This window comes from Salmo trutta, chromosome 24 (assembly GCF_901001165.1).
Source record: "Salmo trutta chromosome 24, fSalTru1.1, whole genome shotgun sequence".
NCBI classification, from domain to species: Eukaryota; Metazoa; Chordata; class Actinopteri; order Salmoniformes; family Salmonidae; genus Salmo; species Salmo trutta.
In genome coordinates, this window is record NC_042980.1 from 16,602,743 (window position 1) to 16,617,113 (window position 14,371).

General features: G+C 40.6%; 1 protein-coding gene across 1 annotated transcript; it reads left to right on the forward strand.

Annotated features, from left to right (window-relative positions):
* The first annotated feature begins 858 nt into the window (after positions 1 to 858).
* On the forward strand, positions 859 to 10,729 carry pdxka (pyridoxal (pyridoxine, vitamin B6) kinase a). Its single transcript, XM_029711279.1, has 11 exons — positions 859 to 939; positions 1,386 to 1,440; positions 7,526 to 7,630; positions 7,836 to 7,919; positions 8,036 to 8,070; positions 8,231 to 8,316; positions 8,777 to 8,822; positions 8,980 to 9,091; positions 9,227 to 9,363; positions 9,472 to 9,538; positions 9,630 to 10,729. Exons 1-11 carry the CDS (start codon positions 859 to 861, stop codon positions 9,740 to 9,742), a joined length of 921 nt encoding a protein of 306 aa, XP_029567139.1. The 3' UTR covers positions 9,743 to 10,729.
* The last annotated feature ends 3,642 nt before the right edge of the window (positions 10,730 to 14,371 follow it).

The following is a 14,371-nucleotide window of genomic DNA, read 5'->3' on the forward strand; positions in this document are numbered from 1 at the left end:
GGCAACACCTTGTGCCATAGACTACACTATGCACACCCACATGAGCCACCCACATTGCAATAAGAGTGTTCTTCCATTTACTTAACTATGTCAACTGCAGTTATTCAATTCCCAGTTTCTCTCCATATCATTTCTACTTCTCAGGTGAGGGCTTGTTTAAGTAAGGGTGCCTGCACAAAAACAAAACCGCCTATTTTAAGAGAGTCACCCATATTGAAAAAATGTAGAACAGTTAAGACATCCTACCCCATATACTGTAACTCTCATTACCTATACTTGCTGCCCATGCTCTCACATACTCCATAATGGGACACATTCAATATTGCGTCCTCTAACTATCTCTATGCTCTAGCACAGCTCGCAACCTCAGTGAATTTCACAAAGCAAGTTCAAAGGATCTCACTTCCGTATCACCGTCTTTAAAGTTTAATGTGTCTAAACAAACTGTCTTTGTCTAACTCCGACCCTATGCAACCCATGCATGAATCAATTTGAATGTCAGTTTACATTGGGATAGTCTGATTCATTTATTGTATTATAAACTTGTAAATCATTATCCACTTGAGGCGCCGTTGAATTCTTAGGTGTCCATATAGTTGCCTGAGATATTGCAGCCTGTCAGTCTTCTGGAAGTGTGTCAATGTGGTATCGTGTTATTTTTTTGTAGTGTACACAGCCCAGTGGAATGAATATTGCTGGAGTTTTCTTATTTGCATTGAGTTTCCTCGTGTAGCTAAACGTTCGTGTACAGGATCAACAAAAAAATCTATATAATTTTGCTCAAGCGTGGTTAGTTGGCTCGGACACGAAATACATCTTATTCCACAGTCCACGTATCTTTAAAACTGAATTATTGAAATGGAGTGCCGTGTGTTGTCTGTTCAGAGTCATGTGGTCAGGGGATACGTCGGGAATAAATCGGCAACATTCCCATTGCAGGTAAGAAATTAATATGTTTACGTTGCTTGCAGGAGGTTTGCAATGTATACACGTTTGACAGCTCTGCTCGACTAGCCGGGCTACGGAAGATTCTGAGAAAGGGGAGAGAGTACAGGAGAGATTCGCAAAACTGGTCAGATTAGCAGAATAACAGTCACATGTGCATACAGTAATGTGTTTTAGCATTCAGTTAGTGTATTCGAATAGAAGAGGTAGGAAAAACTCAAAATAGTAATGCAGAATAACAGAGGATACAATGTACGCAACCTGTTCATTCAGACATAATCAATACAATGAATTTTATGATGTTGTACTCAAATGATTGTGTGTGTGTGTGTGTGTGTGTGTGTGTGTGTGTGTGTGTGTGTGTGTGTGTGTGTTCATTAAGAAAATGGCATAAGACCACAAAAGTGAAGCATTGTTATGAGCTGTTTGTCTCCTCTCAGGTGCTGGGGTTCGAAGTGGACTCCATCAACTCTGTGCAATTCTCCAATCACACAGGTATGTAGGCCTACAGTGCAGTAATTCCATGCTGTAATATACAATTTTACAAAAACAATTGGTAACCAGAGGCAACAATAGGCTACTTATATAAAAGCACACCAGAAGAAAATGAAATGAAGAATCAAATCCGATCCCACCCCACCCCACAGACCATTAACCCCATCGGATATACCCATGTGGAATGGAAGAATGTCTTTGGATCCTTTTTGTTCCGTATCAGTAGCCAATATCATCTTGGCCCATCCCCATCTTGGCCCGCATTCAAGATTTCAGTGAATGTGTTTAGTAAGCACAGGGTGTAGCCTAGCTATAGTGGTCTGTAACACTAATCTCATCCTCTACTTTTTGGGGAGATCTTTTTTTTTAACCTCCCCCCAATTGTAGGGTGAATACCCTTCTGTTGTAAAGCTCAACAGTGTCCCACTTTCACTCAGAGAAGAATAATCAAGCCGCTTTCACTCAGAGAAGAATAATCAAACCTTTGTGCTTATCCAAAATTAGTTTTTGGCTCAAACTTGTGCAATTCACAAATCTACCGTGTCTCCCAAAACACTTTTTCTAAAGTTAGGTTTTAAAATACTGAAAGTTTGGAGTAAATGATGATACAATGATCTCATACATTAAATCAAATCCAAGTTCTCTGTAAGGTGTTGGAAATAGGCCTACAGGTAATGATTGATAGTCCATCAATTAAATGCAACTGTATGGAAAGAAGGGAGATACTGAACTGTTAAGTAATGGGTTCGTAGAGTGCATACCATTCAGAGATTGAACACGGGGATGGTTGTTTTTTAACTTCTAGTAGGCTGCAGTAGCTATGTTAGCTCATGCTTCACCTTTCAATATGGGGGATGGCAGTGGATGAAGTGGACAAAATGTTCTTCCATGAATATTTGATGGTGGGAAGTAAAGATCAATGTCAAGTTACGCCTACAGCCTACAGATCTCAGCCCAATCTGTTTAATTAAACAAGCTATAGGAACGGACTATGGTGCCCAATTAGATATCTTCCTTTACTACAGTGGAGCTCTGTTTTTCCTTTACTTTTCCCCATCTCCACCAGAGTCCCCCTTCTCTCTGATCTTGGGTTTGGGCCAAGGGGGCCTCCTCTAAACTCAGTGGGAAGCCTGTGTTGCCTGGTTGGAAATGTATTCCCCTCATTCATTATTCATCCTGGAATGTCTCTTCATGATTTAACATACAGTTGAAGTCGGAGGTTTACATACACCTTAGCCAAATACATTTAAACTCAGTTTTTCACAATTCCTGACATTTAATCCTAGTAAGAATTCCCTGTTTTAGGTCAGTTAGGATCACCACTTTATTTTAAGAATGTGAAATGTCAGAATAATAGTTGAGTGATTTATTTCAGCTTTTATTTCCTTCATCACATTCCCAGTGGGTCAGAAGTTTATATACACTCAATTAGTATTTTGTAGCATTGCCTTTAAATTCTTTAACTTTGGTCAAACGTTTCGGGTAGCCTTCCACAAGCTTCCCACAATAAGTTGGGGGAATTTTGGCCCATTCCTCCTGACAGAGCTGGTGTAACTGAGTCAGGTTTGTCGGCCTCCTTGCGCGCACATGCTTTTTCAGTTTTGCTCACAAATTTTCAATAGGATTGCGGTCAGGGCTTTGTGATGGCCACTCCAATACCTTGACTTTGTTGTCCTTAAGCCATTTTGCCACAACTTTGGAAGTATGCTTGGGGTCATTGTCCATTTGGAAGACCCATTTGTGACCAAGCTTTAACTTCCTGATTGATGTCTTGAAATGTTGCTTCAATATATCCACATAAGTTGCCATCCTCATGATGCCATCTATTTTGTGGAGTGCACCAGTCCCTGCAGCAAAGCACACCCACAACATGATGCTACCACCCCCGTGCTTCACTGTTGGGATGGTGTTCTTCGGCTTGCAAGCCTCCCCCGTTTTCCTCCAAACATAAAGATGGTCATTATGGCCAAACAGTTCTATTTTTGTTTCATCAGACCAGAGGACATTTCTCCAAAAAGTACGATCTTTGTCCCCATGTGCAGTTGCAAACCATAGTCTGGCTTTTTTATGGCGGTTTTGGAGCAGTAGCTTCTTCCTTGCTGAGCGGCCTTTCAGGTTACGTCGATATAGGACTCGTTTTACTGTGGATATAGATACTTTTGTACCGGTTTCCTCTAGCATCTTCACAAGGTCCTTTGCTGTTGTTCTGGGATTGATTTGCACTTTTCGCACCAAAGTACGTTCATCTCTAGGATACAGAATGCGTCTCCTTTCTGAGCGGTATGACGGCTGCATGGTCCCATGGTGTTTATACTTGCGTACTATTGTTTGTACAGATGAACATGGTACCTTCAGGCATTTGGAAATTGCTCCCAAGGATGAACCAGACTTGGCTGATTTCTTTTGATTTTCCCATGATGTCAAGCAAAGAGGCACTGAGTTTGAAGGTAAGCCTTGAAATACATTCACAGGTACACCTCCAATTGACTCAAGTGATGTCAATTAGCCTATCAGAAGCTTCTAAAGCCATGACATCATTTTCTGGAATTTTCCAAGCTGTTTAAAGGCTTAGTGTACTTAGTGTATGTAAACTTCTGACCCACTGGAATTGTGATAGAGTGAAATAATCTGTAAACAATTGTTGGAAAAATTACTTGTCATGCACAAAGTAGATGTTCTAACCCACTTGCCAAAACTATAGTTTGTTAACAAAAAATTTGTGGAGTGGTTGAAAATGACTCCAACCTAAGTGTATGTAAACTTCCGACTTCAACTGTTTAAGCTTGTGTTCACCATATTTGTTATCTGACTTAAAGGAAAGTACAGTGCAGTTTTAAAAAAGTTCAGTAAGTTGCTCTCCTGTCTGTTAGTGTTAAGAGTAATCAGGTTATCTCGCTAAAGTGAAACCTGAATGTGTGTCAGTGAGTTCACTACCTACAGGGAAGACTAACAGAGTGCTGGTGGGGAGGACAAGGAAGGAGCGAATGTAGATAGGGGAGAGATACTGTGGGGAAAAAAGCAGACAGACATTTTGTAGCCCGTTAACTTCACTCTGGCCTCAATAAGGTCTGTGCCCGTGCATAGAGTTTCTGTGCAAATAAATCATTTGTTGATGGAAATGAATGATGTGACGCTTCAAGTGCATGTGCAGCGTTACCTTGGAGTTCAGCCCACTGTGTCCGCTCCCTATCACATTACTGACCAACTGTTTATTGAGTACTAGCCCATGCTACAATAATTTCCCTTGAATGTGTTCAACTCACGTTCAGGGTTAGAAGTGAATAAACACATTCCTTATATGTTTGAGCTCTTAAACCCAAGACTCTACTCTTTCTTCCCCTGCAGGTGGTTTATTGGAATATGTTTAGAGATTAGAATCGTTGCTAGGCCTGTTTCTTGCTCGGTTGTGAATTTTTTTTTTTTTAAATTTAAAACAATTTGAAATGAGCTGCTGTGTCCTCAGCCCAATGTCAGAGAGACAGATGCTAGAGGAATGATTGATGCAGGTAACTGAATTCTAACAATGGAGATTGTAATCAGTCTTCCTCTGTCAGAATGTTTGGTTGTCTCAGCCTCCATTCGTCTCTCCCAACAATCTCCCAAATCCAAACTCTGATTGATTAACTGCTCGACAACTTCTACTTAACATTTCCTTCTGCTGGTCAGAAGAAGGACACAACTAGACTATATAATGAATCGAATGGCTACAGATAGAGTTCTGTACCCCAAGTTGCCCAGGTTGTAGTAGAAAAATAGTAGAGCCCGACCGATATATTGGTTCACCGATATTGGCCTTTTACCACTGTATCGGCCAATAATTCCAACAATAACCGATTTTCAATAAATAGGATGAAAAAAGGGACTCATGCTTATCTGACCACCTGAGGCCATTCTCATGATGTCATTATTATCACAATGTATGAAATTAACATTTGAAGCATAGTTATTGGACAATTGCTCTTTTGGATGGCAATTTATGACAATTCAATTTGGAAAAATGACGCTTTTTTTTCATTTCCCCGCTGTAAAACAGTATATCGGCAGATTCGTAAAGTATTCGTAAAGTATTCAGACCCCTTGACCTTTTCCACATTTTGTTATGTTACAGCCTTATTCTAAAATTGATGAGGAAAAAAACTATTTATCCATCTACACACAATACCGGTATAATGATCAAGCAAAAACAGTTTTTTAGAAATGTTTGCAAATGTATGGAAAATAACAACTGAAGTAACACATTTACATAAGTATTCAGACCCTTTACTTATTACTTTGTTTAAGCACTTTTGGCAGCTATTACATCCTCGAGTCTTCTTGGGTATGACGCTACATGCTTGTCACATCTGTATTTGGGGAGTTTCTCCCGTTCTTCTTTGCAGATCCTCTCAAGCTCTGTCAGGTTGGATAGGGAGCGTCGCTGCACAGCTATTTTCAGGTCTCTCCAGAGATGTTAGATTGGGTTGAAGTCCGGGCTTTGGCTGGGCCACTCAAGGACATTCAGAGACTTGTCCCGAAGCCACTCCTGTGTTGTCTTGGCTGTGTGCTTAGGGTTGTTGTCCTGTTGGAAGGTGAACCTTGGCACCAGTCTGAGGTCGTGAGCGCTCTGGAGCAGATTTTCATCAAGGATCCCTCTGTACTTTGCTCCATTCATCTTTCCCTCAATCCTGACTAGTCTCCCAGTCCCTGCCACTGAAAAACATCCCCACAGCATGATGCTGCCACCACCATGCTTCACTGTAGGGATGGTGCCAGGTTTCCTCCAGACGTGACGCTTGGCATTCAGGCCAAAGAGTTCAGTCTTGGTTTCATCAGACTAGGTGCCTTTTGGCAAACTCCAAGTGGGCTGTCATGTGCCTTCTTACTGAGGAGTGGCTTCCGTCTGGTCACTCAACCACAAAGGCCTGATTGGTGGAGTGCTGCAGAGATGGTTGTCCTTCTGGAAGGTTCTCCCATCTCCACAGAGGAACTCTGGAGTTCTGTCAGAGTGACGATTCGGTTTTTGGTCACCTCCCTGACCAAGGCCCTTCTCCCCCAATTTCTCAGTTTGGCCGAGCGGCCAGCTCTAAGAAGAGTCTTGGTCGTTCCAAATTTCTTCCATTTAAGAATGATGGAGGCCACTGTGTTCTTGGGGACCGTCAATGCTGCAGATATTTTTTGTTACTCTTCCCCAGATCTGTGCCTCGACACAATCCTGTCTCGTAGCTCTACGGACAATTCCTTCAACCTCATGGCTTGATTTTTGCTCTGACATGCACTGTCAACTGTGGGACCTTTATATAGACAGGTGTGTGCCTTTCCAAATCATGTCCAATCAGTTGAATTTACCACAGGTGGACTCCAAGTTTTAGAAACATCTCAATTCCCAGTCTCATAGAAAAGGGTTGGAATACTTATGTAAATAAGGTATTTCTGTTTTTAATATTTAATGAATGTGCCAACATTTCTAAAAACCTGTTTTCGCTTTGTCATTATGGGGTATTGTGTGAAGATTGATGAGGAAAACAATGTGATCAGTTTTAGAATAAGGCGTAACGTAACAAAATGTGGAAGAAGGGAAGGAGTCTGAATCATTTCCAAATGCACTGTATATTGGTATCATTACATTTTGTCCCCACAAAAATCGGAATCGGACCTAAAAAAAACATATCACTCAGGCTCTAAAGAAATATGGACATTTCTGTGCATGTGCAGGTTTTTAATATTTTTATTTTTATTACATTACTGAGTGCCCACTCCGCTGCATATGTAGCTGCGGTGCGGAGTGCTCTGTTGCCGCTACCCCTTCCTTGATCGCCTATGTCTGGTCAATGGTGTAGCCTACAAACTGCATGTTGTGCACAAAACGTGTGTGTGTGTGTGTGTGTGTGTGTGTGTGTGTGTGTGTGTGTGTGTGTGTAAAATAGCACATACGCAGAACATGATCTGGATCCTTAGCTTTAAGAAAGAGGTTCCTGAAGGGGGTGTGGGTGAAAACTCTGTACCCGTAGCCATGGCCTATAATGATTGATGACTGGCAGATCAGTGTTTCTATAATCAAGTCTTAACGGAAAACCTTACCTCTGACCATTTAGCTCTTGTTTCCAAGGTTACGCTCATTGGAAAGGGCAAGTGCTGACGGCAGATGAGCTGAACGTTCTCTATGAGGGTATCAAACTCAACAACGTCAACCATTATGACTACGTCCTCACAGGTGAGACAGATGTTTCCATTGTCAATATGGACTCTGCCATTTGAGCAATTTTTTTTAACAGTTATATAATAGTATGTAGGAGTATTATAACTGTGTTGACCTTTAACCTATGATCTGTAAAGATTCTAATCAGTTAGTTTTCTTTAATGTTTGCACATGAGGTGTATGACCTTTTGCATAACCCATAGATCTTCTCTTCCCCAAGGGTACACCAGGGACACATCTTTCCTAGAGACTGTGGTGGACATTGTTCAGGAGCTGAAGAGGTTGAACCCAAAACTGGTGTACGGTGAGTAACCATTGCTACACAGATGTGTATCCCATATAGCTACACACAGTAAGGCTCGGGATGAATGTAGAGCTTGGATGTTGGTGTGTTCTTACATGTTTGCTTTCTGTTATCAGTGTGTGATCCAGTGATGGGAGACCAAGGATCTATGGTAAGTATACCATGCTTATAGTCATTTTATTATCGAATTTCTTATCCTTGCTTATTATAGTAATTTTACTTTTATTATTATATAGTTCTGTTATTCTTCAAACATGTTCACAATATGTGCAATATGTTATATGTGCACTCATGAACCTCTTCTTTTCCAGTATGTCCCTGAGAATATACTGCCTGTTTACAGAGACAAAGTCGTAGCAGTGGCTGATATCCTTACACCCAACCAGTTTGAGGCAGAGTGAGAACACTTGCTACTAGGATACATTGGGTTGCATATATTAAGTTGCTATGTCAATGTGCTACACAACATGCCATAATGTAGTTATCACAGTAAGGACAGAATGAATGCATACTACAATATTAATACCCCAGAAAGAAATCATGGTAGATGTTCTTAGCCCTTTGCAACAAAAAAAAACCTTTGTTCCCTTATGTTTTATTCGTAAAGCAGCAGACCAAACCTTTCCCCAGCCCTTTAAGTGAACACTGTGCCTTGGTTTATGCATTAGTCATTACGCATGGCTTGACTTGATTTGCCCTGCATACGAGTTCACCCTTTGGACAAATGTAAAATAACTTTGGCCAAAAGAAGGGGCCATTTTTACACAGAGCATTTTTATGTGTGTATTTATGCAATTATGTCTTGAACCTCTGTGCTTATACTGTGTGTGCATAACCTATGAGAATGTGTCTCTTAGGCTGCTGACGGGGAGGAAGATCAGCACAGAAAAAGACGCTCTTGAGGTGGGTTCCATTGTCCATCACTTAAATCTTGTAGAGCTAATACATTAAGATGATGATGGTTGTAATGGTTAGGATGATGATGATGGTGATGATGATGATGGTGGTTTTAATCTTGACTGATGGCGAAGATGTTGATGAAGGATCCTTGCTCTCTCAGGTGATGGACCTGCTCCACCAGATGGGCCCTGATATGGTAGTCCTCACCAGCACAGACCTGATCTCTCCTCACGGGGGCCAGTTCCTAGTGGCCCTTGGAAGCCAGAAGATGGGTAAGGCAAGGGTCGGAATGAAGGGCTCTGACTGGTAAATAAATGTGTCCCTGTAGGTTTTGGATAGTGCATGTGAATGTTTAACTTGACATGTTAAAAGGTAACAAAGACTCATACTCGCACTGTGTCCTTCAGTGAGACCAGATGGGACTACATCCACCCAGAAGATTCGAATGGAAATGCCCAAGGTGGATGCAGTGTTTGTGGGAACAGGGGACCTGTTCGCTGCCATGCTGCTGGCCTGGACCCACCACCACCCCAAAGACCTGAAGGTCAGTAATGCAGAGATAACAACCAAGTTACATAATCATTTACTAATGTAATAAATGTGGTTTGGATGAACTAGTCTCTTTTCTTACCTACTTTGTCATCTCTCTTAGGCTGCCTGTGAGAAGACTGTCTCTGTCCTGCATCATGTTATCAAGAGGACCATTACCTATGCCAACAGTAAGATGATATAGAAGTCTCTGCCTGTCTGTCTGTATGCCTGTGTAATTTATATTCCAGTTTTTCTAACATCTCTCCTCCTCTCCATCAGAGATGGCCGGCCCTGGTAAGAGACCCAGCCCTGCTCAGTTGGAACTGAGGATGGTCCAGAGCAAAAAGGACATTGAGTACCCGGCCATTGTAGTGGAGGCCATCGTCTTATAACCCAATGCCTCATAAAGAGACATAGGATTTTTACACCATGAATTGTCATTTGACTTTGCCTTATAGGATCTCGTAGAGAGCACTATGTTTTCAGTCTGGGTATTTGCCCTATGCACCGCACACACTCTTATACTTAATCACTGCCATGTGTCTTTACTATGACCTGAGCATTGTCACCCATTGGAAACATGGAGGATGGTAATAGAGGACCACAAACAGGGTATGGGTATTACTGTACATCAGAATAGAGAAGTGCAGGTATGGACGCCTGATTGGCCCTCAATTTGGCATTGGCATGGCATAGGCCCTGAGTTTCCCCTGACAACGTGAGCTGACCAGGGAATTCTCTGAGCCTCAGTTATGGGTTGTGGATAGATCATAGGCTTTTACCAGATACATTGATGCATCAACATGAGTTGTGCTACCATGGTCATGTTATGCAATACTAATCTTTGCACATTTGATCGTCGGATTTTCAATTGTCAATGTTTCATTTTAGGCAAAAAGTATATTATTTGATAGTTTGACGATTCTAGATGTTAGTTTTCAGACTTTTTTTAATGATGTAAATGATTAATAGATGTTAATTTTACTTGTACTACTAACGTGCTTCGTCTGTCCTAATACTTGTTATATAATTCCTAAATGTCTTAACACATTTCAAACTGAGGTACCAATATTTGCACAGATAGTCTTGATAAACATGTTTATCATTAATTGTAATCATTGAATGTTTTTCATGGTCTTGATTGTCTCACTATTTTCATATCCTTACTAGAACACAGGCCTATGTCGGTATGAAAAAGTACAAATTGGCCTTAGCAGAGTCTGTTAGAGGAATATGTTGTGTGTCTGTGCCTGCTAAGGTAATTAAATAAATCTTTACACAATGTTAGAAAGATAAGTGCCAAACTTGAAGCTGAAGCTCTGAGATGGAGTGTATATAATAAATGATGAGGAATAATAAAATATGAGTATTTTAATTAATCCATGGGTCTCTGTAGTTTCTTCAAGTGTCTCTAAAGTGAGGGCCTTCTGTACCTGTTGCTATGGCTCCCTTGGGTGGGATTACATTGAGATCAGTAGTTTTCTGTTCTACACTGAGTCCTAGGGGCACACTGTAGCTTTAAGCGACATTCTCATTGGAGTATTAATTGATCCCACAGGTATTGGAGCCTGGTGCCTGGAAATAAATGATTTCTGCCAGCAGTGAATTTCTATTTTCTATATTTTTGTGTTAGTGGTTGAAATATTGGATATATTATGCCACAGATGGTGAATGTTAGAGATTATATAAGTAGATTGGTGGAATATTACAGATAACTAATTTACTGGCTGTCTGGGGGCCTATGGGCCTGTTGTATTCTGGTGAGATTAGGAGCAGGTTTCATAGCCTCTGATCGCTGCACTAATCCCAGTATGGATAGTTTTCATTAACCCAAATGAACAGGCAGGCTGAGTAAAGAAGCTCACGCTGTGCCAAGGCAACACCAACCAAGTTGAGTCATGCTTTTTGTTTGGGGTGTCTGACCATAACTGTGCCAGACCTGTCCGCCCAGCAACAACACTGGAGAGCAACTGGAGGTCAAGGAGGCAGTGGTTAGTTACAGTAACCAGCAGAGGGCGTCAAAGACAGTTATCCCTGACCCATCCCATGCTGTACATGACTGTACAGAGGGCCATCAGTAACCGTAAGTGGATAGCATAAATCTTATTGATTGTCGGAATGGTTATTTAGAAAAGCACTGTATTTGGCACGTGTGAATATTGGCAGTCATGATGTATAGTGGGTTGGCTTGCACTGCAGTGTTTAAAAAAAGCCTTATGTGGGTGTAGTTCCCTGTACTGTACTACTTCAATGTATTGTATCTTTCACCTCCGTGTGATGATGAGAATGATGATGACTGTGACTAACAGTTAAGCAAGACAATGCCACATTCCCAGAGTAAAAATAAATACATCCTAATTTGTCTGTATCTGAGCTACTGTGTCTCAGTCAATAATGTATATAAACCCTGGATTGCTGATATGTATTGACCAATGGGAGGCTTTGAAGCCACCTGTCGGCCATATCCTCCACAGGAATTAATGTAATTCTACAGTATTTCAATTAAACATTTCAAGGACAAAATTACATGTATTTAGTATTATTTTGTTGTAATGGGGACAGTAACATTAGAACTTTCAAAAAAATTATACTTTAAGGAAAATGTTTTTATATAAAAAATAATTATCATTTATTTTTATGTTGAGCTCACAGTATAATTTAAAAGTATACATTATGGTGTATGTAATAGAATAAAGGTGACAAAAACAAGTGTAGACATTAATAAATACATTTCTATAGCTTCCAAAATATTTTGGTGGGGGAGTGCAATGGTGTATACAATGGTTACATTACAGCCTGATTCTAAAATGGATTAAATAAAGAAAGATCCTCATCAATCTACACACAATACCCCATAATGACAAAGCGAAAACAGGTTTTTAGACACTTTTGCAAATGTATTAAAAATAAAAACAGAAATACCTTATTTACATAAGTTTTCAGACCCTGTAACATACCAAAATGTCGAAAAACTCAAGGGTTATGAATACTTTCCGAATGCACTGTACTTACCCTCCAACACACACATACACACACACACACACACACACACACTACATACTGTACACTCACAGACACAAAACACACACACATTCATATTGACGCCACAGTGTGCACAAACTTTCACACTCTCCACATATGCTGCTGCTACCCATCTATCCTGATTGACTAGTCCGTTTTACCCATACCTAGATGTGCAGTGCCTTCAGAAAGTATTCACACCCCTTGACTTTTTCCACATTTTGTTACAGCCTGAATTGAAAATGGATTAAATTGAGATTTTGTGTCACTGATGTACACACAATACCCCATAATATCACTGTTTTAAGAAATGTTTATAAATTAATTCAAAATGAAAAGCTGAAATGTTCTGAGCCAATAACTATTCAACCCTTTTGTTAGGGCGAGCCTAAATAAGTTCAGGAGTAAAAATGTTCTTAACAAGTCACATGGTGATAAAAAGTGTTTAACATGCTTTTTAAATGACTACCCCATCTCTGTACCCCACACATACAATTAATTGTCTGTAAGGTCGCTCAGTCGAGCAGTGAATTTCAGGCACACATTCAACCACAAAGACCAGGGACGTTTTCCAATGGTTCGCAAAGAAGGGCACCTATTGGTAGATTGGTAAAAAACAGAAGCAGACATTGAATATCCCTTTGATCATGGTGCAGTTATTAATTACACTTTGGATGGTGTATCAGTATACCAAGTCACTACAAAGAAACAGGTGCCTTCCTAACTTAGTTGACGGAGAGGAATGAAACTGCTCAGGGTGTTCACCATGAGGCCAATGGTGACTTTAAAACAGTTACAGAGTTTAGTGGCTGTGATAGGAGATAACTGTGGATGGATCAACAACATTGTAGTTACTCCACAATACCAACATAAAAGACAGATTGAAAAGAAGGAAGTCTGTACAGAATAAAAACATTCCAAAACATGCATCCTTTTTTGCAATAAGGCACTAAAGTAATACTGTAAAAACTGTGGCAAAGAAATTAACTTTTTGTCCGGAATACAAAGCGTTACGTTTAGGGCAAATCCAACACATCAGTGAGTACCACTCTTCATATTTTCAAGCATGGATCATGTTATGGGTATGCTTGTCATCAGCAAGTACTAGGGAGTTTTTTGGGGGGATAAAAAATAAACTGAATAGAGCTCACAGGTGAAATTCTAGAGGAAAACTTGGTTTAGTCTACTTTCCAACAGACACTGGGAGACAAATTCACCATTCAGCAGGAGAATAACCTAAAACAAAAGGCCAAGTATACACTGGAGTTGCTTACCAGGACAACATTCAATGTTCCTGAGTGGCCTAGTTGCAGTTTTGACTTAAGTCGGCTTGAAAATCTATGGCAAGACTTAAAATTTGTCTGTCTAGCAATGATCAACAACGAACTTGACAGAGCATGAAGAATGTATAAAAGAATAATGGGCAAATATTGTACGATCCAGGTGTTCAAAGCTCTTAGACTTACTTAGAAAGACAGCTGTAATTGCTGTCAAAGGTGACCGTAACATGTATTGACTCATGGGGTTGAATACTTATCCAATCAAGACATAGGCCAGCAGCATACCACCCTGCAACCCACTGCTGGCTTGCTTCTGAAGCTAAGCAGTGTTGGTCCTGGATGGGAGACCAGATGCTGCTGGAACTGGTGTTGGTGAACCAGTAGGAGGCCCCTTTCCCTATGGTCTAAAACAATATCCCAATGCCCCAGGGCAGTGTAGGGTGCTGTCTTTTGGATGGGATGTTAAATAGGTGTCTCGACTCTCTGTGGTCACTAAAGATCCCATGGCACTTATCATAAGACTAGGGGTGTTAACCCCAGTGTCCTGGCTAAATTCCCAATCTGGCCCTCATACCATCATGGTTACCTAATCATCCCAATTTTACAATTGGCTCATTCATCCCCCTCCTCTCCCCTACAACTGTTCCCCAGGTCGTTGCTGTAATTGAGAATGTGTTCTCAGTCAATTTACCTGGTAAAATAAGGGTTAATGAAAAAATA